The sequence below is a fragment of the Chlamydotis macqueenii genome, chromosome 14, assembly GCF_036417535.1.
Source record: "Chlamydotis macqueenii isolate bChlMac1 chromosome 14, bChlMac1.mat, whole genome shotgun sequence".
In the NCBI taxonomy this organism is placed as follows: Eukaryota; Metazoa; Chordata; class Aves; order Otidiformes; family Otididae; genus Chlamydotis; species Chlamydotis macqueenii.
Window position 1 is genome coordinate 2,489,203 of NC_141569.1, and position 16,255 is coordinate 2,505,457.

Sequence of the window (16,255 nt, forward strand, 5' to 3'; positions counted from 1 at the left end):
CAAGCAAGGTAATTTTAAACCAGACACAGACATACAACCGATTGAGAACTGCTGGTTTTATGAACTTGTGCCCATGTACCCCAGCATCCTGCTCTTCTCTCCCAGATCCCTTCCCCAGCCTCTCCTGGTGTTTCTTGTACAGAGGGTTTATGGCCATCCACGTAAGAACGTTTTACCTTTTATGTCTGGGTAATTAGATGACCTCAGACAGACTGGAACAGAGGCACACACCCTCTCGCACACGGGCCATTTAAGCTGATTTATTCCTGACTCACAGCATTTTTGCCAGTTTACCCTAAATGATTTAAAAAGTGAATAAGTCAAACCTGATAACACCAGTCTTCTGCTGGAGTAAGGGTCCTGAATGTCAATCTAAGCATCTCCAAGGCCCACCATGAGCGCTGTCCTCATCATCCAGCTCATTCTGAGGTTAGTCTGCCTTCGCCAGCTGCGGAGCACATCTCTGACAGACCGAGCCCCAGCACAGCTTGCAAGTAGACATTGCGGAAGAAGGCTTCCCAACGGGCAGGAAGGATGAAGCAACCCCAACAGAAAGATTTTAGCCCAGCGGACATGAGCTGTACGGGGGCAGTTGGCCTCAAAGCCCAAGGATGAGCTCTGGCTCTTTGTATTTAGTGATGCAGTGGTGGAAAGAGACCTGTCTAGATGTGCCTGCCTGGGAAAACGGAGCTCGCCAGCTACAAAGCGCAGAAGCTTTTCCCATTTCTCCTTGTTGAATGCTTATTGTCCTGCTCAGACAGGGCTGAGGTGTTGGAAAGGGAGCCCGGGTCCAACCACATTGCCCAGGGAAGAAGGAGCTGGCCGCCACGGGGATTCTCTACACCACCGTTTTGTCAGCACCGGCCCTAAACCGTCTGAGCAGACTGCATGGTTGCATCAGCTCACATGAAATGAGCCCTGGTTCCTGCAGGGGAATCGCAGTTCTCTGAAAGGAAAGGCAAACGCAGGGGCTGATACGGTTAGATAACCTCTGAGTCAAAGCAGCCTATCCTTGGTATCGCTCGCCAGATGCCATGACTAATGTTAGATTTATGGAGTGTCCTCTCTGCAAGTAAAGCAAAGAGCTAGCGTTACAACCACTTAATGGAGGTGACTTCAAATCAGGATGGATGAGAGCTTGTGGGAAGGAGACAGGAGGAGAGATTCATTGATAGTGAGAGCACAAAGGATAAAATCCCAGGGAAGAACGAACAACTGAGACTGACATTTGACCTATCTCAATAGCAAAGCTCACACTGATTTCACTGGGGACAGGAATGAATCCCTTATCCTCTGTCTCATGCCTATGAGAGAGATTTTCCACCTGAGGGATCTACACCTGACCAATCTTTCAAACTCCGGCAAACACTACTTTTATGAGAAAGAAAATGCAGTGTGAAGTCCTCAAGAAGCTCAAATAGGAGACTTCATAAGCTTCTCTAGCATTAGGTTTAAATCCCACACTAATGCAGCCCCTTTACATGGGAAGAGGCACTGCCAAGCAGGAAGATTTCTAGAGACATTCTGGAGCATTCAGAGGCAGATAAAGGGGAAATAACTGAGTTAGATCACACAGGAGCTGGAAATGGCATGTCAAATTACTTCAAAAGGAAGCAGGTCTTTGAAAACAACAAATAGTCTGGGACTGCTCAGGGTTCCTAGTTGTCTGTTGCTTTTACACTTGGTCGTTTTTTCTGGTTTAGACGTATTCTAAACCTGAACACAGACCTCGTCTGGCTGCTCACTGCCCCTCTGCAAAATCCCTGCTTTCTGCAAGTTCAGCTCTTTGTGGAGCCACAGAGCAGTCAGGTTAGGAAAATTGGTCTGACTGAAGAGTAATCTGGCAAAAAAAAAAAAATGAGCCAGCAAAACTTCAGCCTGACCAGCTCCCCGATCCAGTTCACCATGCCGCCAGACAAACAGCTATGTTGGCACATGGCACAGGGATGAGCAAACCACGACAGAGAGGAGCTGTCTATTTTGGTCCTCTCCCTAGCAAAACACATGGGGTATGGGCTGTGGTTACAGGTTCATCAACAGGAATGCTCATAACTCAGCTACTGGCTCTCCTTCATGGACCATCTGCAATTGCTCCAGAGCACTTGTCCAAAGGCAGGACATCGGGTCTCAATCCCTGTTCAAATGCATATTTTAAAATGTTATAGAAAACACAAAGAGTCTGAAGGAGCTTCATCCAACTGCTCATTCTGAGGAAATGTCCTCTCTGGAGAGCAACATGGTACAAACGAAGAAGGGACCCACCCTCTTGTTCCTGTTATGGATGTAATTCTTGAAGTTTCTTCCTGTAACACAGTTTAGCGAACTTGGGTTGAACCCATGAATAGTTTGAGGATGACATAAACTACTCTTTGGAAAATAGACTTTATACCAAAGAAGGGGTGCTTAAATTTGGTCCAGATAAGAATGGCTGTGCGTGAACATTTCCATGGGCATGGAGGAGGTACACGACATCACTTGGTCTCCCTGGTCTGGGAGACTGGGAAATTCTCCTTTCCCTGGGACAGCAGAAGTAATTTTCCCTGCAGAAGTGCATTTATAGCTCTTAGATAAAAATTACATATTCCCACCTGTTTGCAGCTGGTTCCTGTAAGAAACATCTCAAAGTTTGCCATGGAGCTGACCAAGCCTGGTGAACAGGGAAGACTGGCTCCGAAGAGTAAGGTGAGTTTTGGGCTAGCTCTCAGCATATTCTCCAAGTCTGTGGTCTCTGCATATTGCCCAGGAAATCAGCAAATTTAGAGCAGAGCAGAGTAGAGCACACCTCCCTGCAATGCGCAATAGTACAGGGAGAGGATTGTGTTGGGAAAGGCTTCCAAAAGGAAGAAAGAATAAAGATTAAGAAAAAATGACAGGATTTTCTCCGTCCAGTAGGTTCAGAGCAGGAAGAATGGGAAGGACAGAAAAGAAGGGAGATGACATTCACTTATTACCACTGTCCTGCCACAGAGAGCAAGAGGGAATGGAAGATGTCACAGCCCAGTCCAGGATCACAAGGAGCAGCAGAAAACTCAAAAAATCCAGTCTCAAATGCAGGAGGCACACATACAGCCACAGGGACCTAGAAATTTTACAGGAGAAGGCATCTTCCTACTGAAATATGAAGCTTTGTGTCTCTTGGGCATTGACTTAGAACTACTGTCCTGCCTAGACTTTTCTGAAGCTGGAGCCACAGTTCAGGAACAGAAAGGGTGGAAAAAGTCACCAGAATCCAACAGGGAAATCTGGTTCCTTCAAATAACTCCTCTAGAGATGTCTAGGATCTGCCAAGGATCTTTGGAGAAGTTGAGGACAGTCTTACATGTGCACTACCACATAATCCTGTGAGACAAGGAAGACACTGTCAAATGAATTATTAAAGCTATTTTGGACAACATCTGAAGCAAGTAGCATCCTTCTTAGAAGGTCTTGAGAGGATTAAAGGCATTCTTTGTAGCTTGTAGCAGTGTAGTTGTTACTCAGTCTGAGGAAGAAAAAACAGCTGTACCCTGTTTACCCTGGGATCCTTGGTACAATTAAGGAAGGTGACCTAGTTGATGTGGCACACCACAACTACTCTGACCTAAACGGCTCTTTCTTAAGAGAGAGCTTACCCAGACACGGGTGCTGGAAAATATGGAAAAGAAGAAATAGAATGAGAACAAGTTTGAAATTACAGCTCAGACAGAAATGGCGTGTTGAAACCAAGATGGTGTAATCCACAACCATTTGCAATCTGTCGGATGTCGTCTCTCTGTGGGATAAGAATCTTTTCCCACATCTCTCTTTAGTAGCGATTAGGAAAACCAGAAGCTGGTTTTGGGGATGAACCAAAATTAAGTGAAGAAAGTAGAGAAGCTCACCATTTCTTATGAAGAAATGTAGATGCTTGTAGAGCTGAAGATCGCTATAAACCCAGACATAATTTGTAGAAGTAGATGAGGTGCAGAAGATGGTCACAGAGAGTGTGCATACCCAGAAGAGGAGCAGGACTTGGAAACTATTGGTAATGACAAAATATCTACAATAAGTAATTCCATACCCTCAGTTTTCTCCCACAAGGTGTGAGATCTTTCAGTAACAGAAGAGGTCTGTGTACCAGGCATCGTATCTGGGCTCACCAGCCTTTGACCAGGAATGGCACAGAGCTAGATCCAATCCTGCATCCCAGATGGGAGCCCAGTCAAAAGCATTCCTCAGCGCTCTACAACAAACGAAAAATGCTGCAGGGTATGTTTGAAAAAAAATCCGCAGACTGAACATGTGCCTGGAACACTATCTGCAAGACAAAAGGGACATTTAAAGAAAAAAAAGAGGGATAGGTTTTAAGATCTAGAGACTTCACTCTGCCAGAGGAGGAGACAGAAAGTAATTTTTTTTTGTTCATCTACTGGCTGGAAGGGACTGAACAATAGCAGCAAGAACCTTAAAAAACCATGAGCAGTGACAAGGGACTGTTGGCTTGGGAGTCCTCTCCTGAGCTCCCCACCTTCTCAAGGTGCTGTGATACCGCAGGGTGCACGCACAGCCCAGGGCTAGCCAGGAGCAGCTCTGTTTGCGTGCGATAGACACATGTGCCTGTCCTGAGACTATGAAGACAAACACTAGCCGTCACACTATCTGGTGCTGCTCCTGATGCCACCGAGTGCTGCCAGAGAGCTGCAGGCTATCATCTGGACACGTCCACACTGCTAAAAGGTTGTTGGCAAATTGGTGATCATGCAGAGAAAAAAAATTATATGAAGGAATGGAAGACTTGAACCATAATCAGAAGTGTAGGAAAGGGGAGCAGGAGGAAAAAAAATCTCCCCAGGCTGCCTTTGCAAGGGTTGCCAAAAAAGCAGCACAGACATCCAAGATGTGCCAGATGTTGCTGCTGTCCAGGAATGGGGCTGCAGGTCTGTGGTGGCGTCATGAACAGATGGCAATGGCTGGGAGGAGCCCAAGGAAGGTGGGAGGAAAGGAAGAGAGACCCAGCTGCCGAAATGTCTTGCCTTGGCTGGGCTCACAGTAAGGGACTTGAGTCAGTTTTTGAGTATATCGAAGAGAACTTTAAATGTTGACTTGCTCGCATGATCTACAAGTACGCATGAAGTGAGGCATCTTCTAATGTCGTAAGATTTAATGGAAAGAAATGGGAGCTAGTGTAGCTCAAGCAGAACTTAAGCGCAGGCTCATGAAACTGGGGGCAGAGAGGATCTACCACTGGAAGGGCTCACCAGGGGTCTCGCACGCTTGCCACCATTTGCAATCTGCTATCAAAATGGGGTCTTTCCAAAGCAGAGCTCCTGCGCAGCCATGGTGAGGTGTAGAAATCACAGGGTGAAATTTTATGGCTTGTGCCATGCAGGGGTTAGACAAGCTGCTCCTTCAGGCTTTACAATGCATCAATCTACCAATCTTTCTTGGAACAAAGTAAAATCTGGACTGAAAGGGTTTTATTAACTCCAGCAGTCAAACCCTGGATATGGTATCTCAATTCATTTGGTCAAGCTGTGCTGAGGTGTACAGAGGAGATAGGAAACCATGAAAAAAAAAAAGCTGGTCTTGTCAGAAAAGCCCACGGCTATGAACCAGGTGAGAGGGTTTTACATCTAGCTCTGCCACAGAGTCCCAAAGCCACACTGCTCATGCCTCATACGTCAGCAGCTGCCCGGAGGCGGCTGATGTCGCCTTGGCTTTGCTGTCCAAGAGCAGCTGTGTCTCAGGAGCACTGGGATTCTACAGCGGCTCTCACCATCCTAGAAGAGCAGACTGAGCTCGTCCAGCAGGTCACCCAAAGCTAGCAGACATCTCAGAAATGCAGATTATAATTTTCTGTTTCATTCCCCACCTATGGTGGAATTTCTTCCCTGGAAGGAGAGCTGTGAGGATAAACTCATTAACATCTGTGAAGTACAGATACTACTGCACTAAGTGCATTGCGAAAGCTCATGAGATGATTGTTAATTACATATTCAGTGCGAGGCTGTAATGGCATGCATTAAAAATGGCATGGGGTCCTCACTTTGAATAATGGGGATAAAACAGATTAAACATTTGCCCCTGTTCTGTGGGCTGAAGAACGCAGTTCGGAAATACTTCATCCAATATATTGTCATCTCAGGTACCTTCGCACCACACAGGAACAGAGTGAAACATCCTTTATGTAACGTCTCCTAAATTGCACATATTTGGTCCTGTAATCTTGCTAAATACAATGGAGAGAGACTGGCACCTTCGTAATCCAAGCTCTGCGTGCATTATGGCAGGGCAGATTCTCTGCAGAGCAGAATCACTCCCGGGCTCCTTCCAACTAAAGCAAATCTGTGGTACACGGGGAGCAGATGTCTTTAGCGAAAGCAACGGGTGGCCAAGTGGGAGACTAAGCTCAGTTCCCAGCTCCGTGTACCCCACAGAAGTGGATAACAGCATGGCAAAATGTTGGGGAGGAAACAGTGGGCAGCTAGGTAAAATACCAAGGATGACAAATGCCTGGGATGACTGAGGAGCTGGCACATCAGTGCCAAGATACCAGAGAAGTCTTCATCAGAAACATCATAATTCCTGCTGAAAAGGACCTGGCTCAGCCCCTGCAATACAGCATTTTACTGCAGTCTGCACAGGAAAAGGTGTCCAAAAAAGGAGGACACTGATATGTCTGTTAATCAAGTGAAGAACCATCTACAAAGAAAAGGCATGGATCTGTCTTCCAGTTGAAAAGCTATAAATAGCTTTGCATACTTGCTTATCAGATTGGTTCGGCTGCAGGGATAATCTCCTAGAGAAAGCAATGGAAGCCCTGTTATGTTGGATATTTATAACTAGATGAAAGCCTAGAAAATGCACAGTTGTGTCAGTCTTGTGCTCGTGCCGCGAGATAGGGTGTGTGGGATCCAATTAGTCTCTTCAGTTTAATATAAGGTCAAGAATGGCTTAGTCTTCCTAGCTTCACAAGAAAACCCAAATCTGATCTCTTTGAGGGGCTGGTGCTGCTTGAGCAGCTACGGAAGCCAAGACAAGGTCATGGTGAAACAGTTCCCCAAAAGGTAATGATGGTCCCGCATCACTGGAGACAATTTATGGGAAGCAAGACGTGACCCTTCTCTGGACAAACAGGACAGAGAGGTCTTGATTGCACCACAGAGAGGTCTGATGTGCCAGGTCGCGGGCAGGCAGACCGTGGGAAACGCAACTCTGATGAACTGATCTAACACAACCAGTAACTCACCATCTCCAAATCACCTGGCTCCGTGTCAGGGTCCCCAAATAGTTTAACAGATCACGACCTTGACCCCAGCCCCTCAAGTTCATTGAACTGCCTTTGCCAGATGATCTGCAGAGCACCGGGACTGACTAGAGTTAATGCCGGTGGATTCCCCCGAGCCTTGGCCTGCCATGGCCTCTGCACTGATCTGGGTTTATCCAGGTCAGGGCAGCTGCTGGAGGCACTGGAGCCTGATTCCCAGCCACTGCCACGTGAAGGGAGCCAAGCCAGGACAGGCTGGGGTATGGCAAGCCGAACACGGTTACGGCTATGCACCAGGAGCCTCTGCACACATCTGTGTCACACGTGGACTTGTTCATGGACAGGTACATGGTGATTTCTACCCTCCTGGGCTGTGAACACACACAGGGTCTCCTGTGCAAAGGGAGGGAGCTGCCTAATTTATAGAAATTGGGTTTTGTGATGCTGTGGGCAAGGAGCCACGCCCAGGTGCTCTGTCTCTGTGAGAGCCACTGCTCCAAGCAGTGTCCCCCAGCCTTCCTTGGGTCTGCTCATCCCCATCAGGCAGACAACAAACATCCCAGGGACTACAGGCAGCCCTCTCCGCCCTCCATCTCCTGCTGCAGACCCTCCAGGTCCTCCTCTCTTTCTCCTCTTTCTAGTTTTAGCCCTGCTCCTTCCTCATTGTCTCTGGGTTGCCTGCCACCTTCAGAGGGTCAAACCTTCCTCTTCCAGCCCCATCATCACCACTGCCACGCTATATCCTTCAGCAGAGCCATGTGGCATCTCCTTGCCCAAATGCCCTTCAAGCCTTTCTTGCAGGCACCTAGCTTGTACTCGAGGGCACTTGGGAAGTCCAGAACTGTTATTCTGTGCCAGGACTCCAGGAACCTCTCCACGCTGCTCTTCTCAGTTGACTGGCTGGTACTTTTGGGAAGAAAGTGATCTGCACGACACTCCTAGACAGGAGGGTGCCTCATATTGCAAGAGCAACAAATGTCTTTGGCAACGTTGCCAGACCTGGCACAACCATGCCTTGCTTTGATGGTCATAGCATAGCAAACTCCAGTGTTACTCCAGGAACTAACCTGGGAAGAAGGGAGAGATGTTCCACTAGACCTTCAAGACCACAAATTACCCTGGGGCCCTTGTGTTCCTTAACAGGGGGACCCAGCAGGTTTGCTGAGCCCACTCTTAGCCATTTTCACACCACATACAGACCTGTCCCAAAGCCAAGGTTGCTCCCAGAAGTAGGAGAAGACTTCAGGAGAACGCTTTGCACCTCCTCTTTTTCCCTCCCAGAGGTTCCTCTGAACTTGCCAGCTCCACTGCGACCTCCCCTCAGTACAAGAGCACAGAAGACAGCAGGTACAGGAAAGTAGATGCTATGTGCGCAGCCAGAGCCAAGTCCGAGGAAGCAACTTAAGCTGGCCAGAGAAGATAGCTTGGGGAGTGGGCTGGTTGAGGGTAGTCAGGCAGGCAGCACAGAGGCAGCACAAGGAGCAGAACTGGGGTTGAAGCTGTGCCAGGGCGGGGGAAAGCCAGCTCTCCTGAGGTGACATTACAGACACCCCCTGTGTGGGGTTCTCATGTAAAGGTGGGCCCAAGCAGGAGGTGATCTGAAGGGCCCAATGAAGGCAGGACACATCACTCTTGGGTTTGCCACCGCCACGCTCTATGATCCTCTACTCCACGTATCTCCTCACCCCAGTCTGTGCCACTAAACCTGCTCTCCCGCTCTGCTCCCTGGGAAACCCCCATGGCTCCGACACCCACCATAGCATGAAGACACTCTGACCACCCCTACATCCCTGCCCTGCCATGGGGGCAGGCACCCACGAGACCACCTGACTGCAGCACGCAAGCTCACCATCGCCTGGGCTACCACCCCCTCCACATGCCGCCTGTGCTGCCATCTCGGACCATCCTGTTGGGCCCCCTGCCTACACCATGACAAACCCATTGCCTCCTGCCAAACCCATCTGCTTCCTCAGCTCTTCCCACTCCCACATCTCCTGGCCTCCCCCCAGACCTCTGCTCCCTCATCCAACTCTCCCCTCCCCACCATGTCCTTGCTGCTCTCTTGCTTTCAGCCTCATCTTTTCTCCAGCCTCCCAGCCCCACCAGACTTGAGCGTGGCAAGCCTGTCCCAACCGAGCTCCTCGCCCATCTCAGCCGCACCAGGGGAGGTGCAGCATTGACGATGAAGAGCTTCAGGTCCCGGGGAGGGGGCAGGCACGCGTGCCACGAGCACCTACCGTTCTCAGGGTGCTCCATCTCCCCGATGCTGCCATCGGGCGTGGTGCGTTCATAGTGATCCTCAGGCAGGGCTAGCGGCCCAATGCGGGGCCCCGAGGATGATTTGCTGCTTGGGGTCTCTGACTCCTCCAGCCCGCTGTCGTAGTAGCTGTGCTGGGAGGGATCCTGCAGGTCCTGAGCCTGGCTGGTTGCAGAGAACGTCACTCGACGATGAGGTAACTGGGAGAGAAGAGAAAAGCTGTTGCATCACCCACTCAGCAGATGAAGACAAAGGTGGGGGGGGTCATCAAACCTGACCCCTAAACAGAGGCAGACCACTCCTCCCTAGCAGGGTCCATCATCGGCCCCCGGCAGTCAGCCCAACAGACACAGCACCAGGCTCCACCCCAGCCAAAAGCACCCCATCAGACACCACCTCGTGCAGGGAGCACGCTTTGCACAGTGCCTGCGCTCCCCTGACCCAGCAGCATCCTCCATGGCTCATGCCCTAGCCTCCTCTTCCACCCAGAGACAACCCTGGGCAGATGCCCTCTCCCATGCCAGGCAGGCTCCAGGAAGGTCTGCCGCTGGCATAGCATCCTGAATCATTGGCCTTCACCCTTCATCTGGGGTCTCCACTTTGCACTCAGATGCTGCATGCACCCCTGATGCTCTCAGAAACCCACCTGGCAGAGCCCACCTCTCTAATGGGATCACTGCCCAGCACAAAGCTGCGGTGACATCATCCCTCACCCCCCAGCCTCTGGCCTCACACCATCTCTCATCCTAAGAAGTTCTCCGTCAAGGGTCACTATTGCTTCTTTTGTCTGCTTGTTAAACATTTCAAAGATCCTACTTCACACTTTCAGGTCTGCCTCGTGCTTGGGAGGAGCTCCTGCAAACAGCCATTAAGTGTTATCCTCCTCCAAATCCTTCCATAAAATCCTTTTTTGTGGTGATTAACAAGGAGTGGAAGGGGTAGCACAAGTTCATAGGGCGAGAGCCGGACAATGAGCACAGAGAATGAAACACAAACACCAAGAGAGACAAAAAGACACAAAATAATCTGTAAACATAGGAAAGTGCCCAAGAAAGGAACAATTTGATGGGGATCTGAAAGCGATCAGGAAAGAGAGGAACCAACACACCATTTAGGCTGAATATCTTTTTTTGCTGATGTCTTTACTACAGCTGAGTGGCAATCAGGCGTCCCACACAGCTAGCACCAAGGAGGAAGGGGCAGGAACTGAGACTGACTGAGGGAGGGAACACACAGGGAGCATTTAGATGAGCTAGCTGCTTTTAGGCTGGTTGGTCCTGATTAAATTCACCCCAGGTGCTTAGAGACCTGATTTAAGTAACTTCAGAGCTGTTAGGGCTTTTTTTTTCCCTTGCTTTTTTTTTTATACTTTTTTTTAAAAGAATTTGTAGAGAATCAGGGAGCTTCCAGAAGACTGGAAGTGAGCTAAAAGAGCGCCTGTCTTTAAAGATGAGAATAAAGAAGAACTGGAGAATTATAAAACAGTTAGCTTAATTTCAGTTCCTGGAAAAATACTGAAATAGATGAAAGAACTCTTTGTAAGTACCTACAAGATAACAAGGAAACGAGTAACAGCCACTGTAGGTTTGTCACAAACAAACATGTCAAGCCATTGAACTTCTTCCTTTGAAAAGACATCAGGCCTTGTGGATGGAGGAGGAGCAGTGAATGTTGTATCTTGACTTCGGGAAGTTTTTTGACGCTGTTTGAGACGGTGTTCTCACAAGTAATGCAGGAAAATAGTGTAGGTGCCATATAGTAATAGGTAATATAGTGCAATTCACTGCAGGGTGGATGCAAAGCCTTTAGAAAGTTGTATTCAGAAAGTAATTACGGAAGACAGGCCTTTCAGCTGGGACGATGTATCAAATGAAATCCTTCCAGTTGTGTCCCAAGTCCGTTACTAGCCTGTATTTTCATTTACTGCGTGGATGACAGATGTGGAATATATCTGTCACATTTGCACACTTGGGAAAAATAATCACAGCGCAAAGCATCAGGCTGGCTGAAGGATTGGGGATTACAGCAGATCATGGGTTGACTATCCGTCAACAGTATCAATCTCCCACCAAAAAATGCATCTATATTGGGATGTGTAAACATCCACGTGCTTTGTCTTTAAGTCACGTAGGGATTTGTCTGCTCTGCTGCGTTCAAGTAGGACGTCAGAGGCAGAGCGATGTCCAGTATGGGCACCACTTTCAAGAACATGCGCACCAGTTAAGCAGAGAGGAAGAGAAACAAGCAGCTGTTAGAAATCATGACAAAACATAAGAAGACTGAGGAAACTGGTTTGGGGAGGAGAAGGCCAAGAGTGGCAAAGGCAGGACTCTTAAACCTCATAAAAGCCTTCTGCAAAGAGAAAGCTGCTGCTTTTGACCATGGACAGACAAGAAGGAATGGCCTTCACCTGCAGCAGGAAAGCCCGAGGTTAGCTGCTACAGAAAAAAAAAGTGCAATGGTAGGTCTATCCAAGTGCAATAGATTGCCAAAGCAGAAGGCGCAATCTTTGTCGTGAAGAGATGGGCAAGCACCTCTCAGGAGGTCTTGGTGCATAGCTCTGGAGGAGCCAAGGTCAAGGCACCCTGGCTGCCTGTCTGAAACAGCTGTCCTCCACCACCGCGGCTCGTCCCTAGCTCGGAGTGCCTGCTTTCACTCTGTGCTTGTAAAACCCCAGACAAACAACTAGGGCTCCTTGGGGTGCCTGCAATAATACAAACAAACAGCCTCACAAACCCAGCCTGTGACAGCTACTATCCCTCTGCTGAAGATCTCCATCCAAATAGCATCACTTTCACCCAAAAAACACCTGCTTTAAATGTCAGGTCCTGCCTGGCATCCCTTGAAAGGGCTTTTTGCCTTGCTGCAGGGCAAATGCAACCCACGCCCAACCCCACTCCTCCCCGACCAACCCTGCACAGCACTGACGGGGCTCAGTGCCCGCCTCGTACTCTGTGCTGTCCCCACCATGCTGCGAACAACGCACTCCAAAAATAATAGTAGCTTGTATCTGCCTGGAGCTCTCTGCCCTGTGAGCCTTGTTCTGGAGTCACGGAAAGACACTGAATCCGTTTGTCTGGCACTGACTTACAGAAATTGGGTTTTGTTTGACCTTCTCTGCTAGGTTAAAGAGTCTTTCAGTATGCTGCATTTTCTACGCAAGAAGTGGCTTCTACAGTGCCATCCAGGCACCACTCAATCTTCTTTTTGAGAACTTAAACAAACCAGGTTCTTCAAGTCTCAACCTGCAAGCCAGCCAATCAGTCTTGTGGCCCTCACTGTTACTTTCCCCAGTTTTTCCCCATTCCTCGCCAGTCCCCGCAGGACTACCGATGCCATCTCCCCAGGCCTTTCTGCAGAGCCTTGCTTCTCCTCCTCCCTCTCAGGTTTTTCATCAGAGGACTGTATTTACCCTTTGTCGGGAGCACCGTGAATGCTCACGCTGAGCTACTCATGCAGTGTGACCCTTAAATCCATTTTAAAGTCACTGCTTCCCAGGATATAAACCAGCATTCCCTATTTCTCAATGCAGAGCTTTGCATTTGGCTGCGTTAAAATGCACTTTGTTTAAATGGGCCCAGTTTACCAAGCAATCTGGATTGCTCTGCATGACTGCTCTGTCCTCATCATGATCTCCCACTCCACCAATCTCCATGTCAGCTGCAAATTTTATCAACGGTGATTTTATATTTACTTCCAGATCGTTGATTGCGACGTTGAACGGCAACGAGTGCAGTGCTGCTGCCGAAGAGCTCCTCCAGGAGAACCTCGTTCCGCGAGGACTCCAGACCAACGACTGCTTTTCTTCGCTAAGCTGTTGATAAACTAGATCCTCATCTATGTAACAATGCTCTGCTTATAATGGGTCATGTTAATTCAAAATAATAATAATAATGATAACACAATGCACTATCAGCTTGGCGTCTCCATCAGACTCCAAGCTGATCAGCTGCACGTTGTAATCTCACACCAACACAAAACCAGCTCTGCTGCTTCCAACCCACAGGTACGCCTCGAGCAGATCCTGTTCCTAACAGTGGCCAGGAGCAGATGCCTAAGGAAAGGTTCCAGAGCTGGAGTGTCATGTAATGACACTGCCCAGTATCCCTCCCCATCAAACCGCACTGACTGACGTCAATGCTATTTCCATCGAGTTTCCTGCCTCAGCTATTAATCTAGTTGTTCCCTGGGGCTGGCGAGGACAGTGTGCGGCGCACACAGCATCCCCATCATTACCCAGGGATGGTGAGGGCATCATCGCCCTCCCACTCCTCCTGGCCCATCCTGGGGTCCCCAGCTCCATTAACACCCTCAGATCAGAGTGCTCCTACTCCAGCCCTTTGCAGACTCTCTGGCGCAAATGATTTTATTCCATTATTCCAAATATCACTGTTTTGAGGAGATAATATTTTGAATGTCTTTGCTGATTACCGACGCACTGGCAGGTACTGCATCCTACGTTGTTATGTCTCAGTCCAAATTACTACAACTATTTGTTGAATACTTTTGCATTTTTCTACATAATTAACAATTTTGCAATCTCCATTTGAAATGACAATTACTGGATTCCACCTCTTCCTAGCACATTTTAAAAAGTACTCCTTATTGTGTTTAGCTTGTCAAAATTGATTTTCCCCAAATGTTTCTGGCTTTCCTTGTCAATTTTCTACACTCCATAACTACTCATTTCTACTAATTGCTATACACTCCCTCCTTTTTCCCTCTTTTCCCCCCCAGTATTTATTGTTTTTTCTATTTCTTACTGCTGCCTCCACTTTGCCATGGCACTAAAATGGGATTTGGGGCAAAGCTCTCTATTTTCTTCACTGAGGAATTGTGGCTCTGAAGAAAACTCCTTTCAAGGGCTCCCCAGCGCTCGCGCTTATATTCCTGATGGGGAGACCTGCCTGTGCCAGCCTGTACATCTAAGGAACGAACGGAGCCCCCGTCTCCCGATTTCCACAGGGAGCACCAGCACCGGCGGCTGCCTCCAGCACCGGCGGATGCTCTGATGAAGACATTCATCCCCTGGTAAATCCTGCGGGTTTCTGTTGTGCCGCAGCTCAGGTTTTGTGTTTTTTTTTCCCTGAGCAAGGAATCATTTGCAGCTCCTACGTTTAACGACCTCCGTCCTCTGTGAAGTGCTCTCACGCCTTTTTGCATCCACGCCTGCTCTTGGCTCCCATGGCATCCTGCAGCAATGAGCTCTCTGCCCGTGTGCTACAGGGAAAAGCACTTCCCTTTGGTTTTACATCTGCTGCCTGGTAATTTTTCCTTGAACTTCTCCTACCTGCGGGGTTATGAGAAAACATGAGTAATTGCTCCTCACTCTACCCCTTTCCAATTTCACAGATCTGCACCGCATCCCGCTCCACCGTGTCCTCCGCGAGCTGCAGCACGCGAGTACGTGCAGCCTGTCCTCCTGCAGACGCCAGGCAGGTCAGGCCAGCTTTGCCACTTTCTCTGTGTCTGTTCTAGCCCTGCCACACCACGGGGAAGCTAGGGTCAAAGCCACGGTGCCAGTTTTTGGGCTTATCTGACAGTAGCAGGGATTTGCTTTGATGTGAAATTTTCTCGGACACTCCCTGACAGCCTTCGTCGGCTTGCCTGGTCCTGGCCGCAGACCCCAAAACCCCCCAACGCCCATCCCTGCCAAGGGGCTCCACTATTCTGATGCCCTCAGCCATGAGGTTCCCCACCCACAGATGCCGGAGGGGAACTCCAAACGCACGGCATCACCCGCCATGCGCAGACGGCACGGACCGAGCGGCAGAAGATGCGGGCCCATCTGGCAGACCAGAAAATGCGCTGTTCACAAAGGAAACCTTAAAATCCGCCCCAGGCCCCCTTTTCCTGCCAGCAGGAACGGTGCGGTGCAGCAGCCGCCACGGAGATGAGCTGCACTGCTTTCCCCCCCCACCCCATGCGGTGATTAACGCTGGAGTGGTGGAAATGTTAAAATTGTTAACTACCTCGCTGCTGATCCGAAAGCAGGATCCACTACTAACGGGCTCATCTGGCAGCCTCCGGTCGCTCCTGCACCTCCCCACATACCAGAAGCCTCAACGGCCTTTCAGGCAGCTGCCAAAGGAGCCCGCTTCCCCAACGGCCGCCACAATGCAGCAACTCACAGGGCTGAAAGTGAAAGGCAATGTCAGACCCAATGCCCAGAATATAAAAATAAGTGACAAGGGAGCCATTGTAGCACATGAGTTAGCCAACTTCGGATTAATTCATGAACCCCTCTCTTTTACACACCAACATGGAGCCATGCGATATCCCTGGTTACAGGGAAAAAAAAAAAAGATAAGCCCAGGGACCATGCCCTGAACTACGCAGATCCAGCTTTTCATGTACGGAGGCTTTGCTGCATGTGGGAATTATTTCATTTGCTAATGTCACGTCTGGAGAGGAGCATGGCTCCAGCGCAAAGCAGCAGGCTGAGCGGAGCATTATGCCCATGGAAAGCAGGGCAAGCCCAGAGGAAAGCTGGACCTGAATTGCCAAGAACCATCCAGGGCTCTAGGAAACAAGACACAAGCTTAGCTCGTGGCCATAAGCAGTCGACCATTTTACAGCTTGTCTGAGTACCAGCACGTGCTTCTGCTGGTGCTTTGATAGCTCTTCCCATCCTTTCCCACGTTGTTCGGCTGCTGCACTGACTTCTGGAGAAGAAACCCCTCCAAGAGCACCCCCACTCCTCCTGCACCCACCTTCACGCCCAGGGCTGACAGATTTTCTGAGGCACAAAGGCTAACTATCACTTCGTAAAG

The 16,255-nt window shown here is 49.2% G+C and overlaps 1 protein-coding gene across 2 annotated transcripts in view; it reads right to left on the reverse strand.

Moving 5' to 3' along the window:
• PCDH1 (protocadherin 1) overlaps positions 1–16,255 on the reverse strand; it is a 50,367-nt gene that overhangs the window by 14,840 nt on the left and 19,272 nt on the right. For both annotated transcript variants that reach the window (XM_086759054.1, XM_086759055.1), the window contains exon 4: positions 9,463–9,682. In XM_086759054.1, the coding sequence (XP_086615180.1) occupies positions 9,463–9,682 (220 nt within the window). The remainder of the gene's footprint in view (positions 1–9,462; positions 9,683–16,255) is intronic.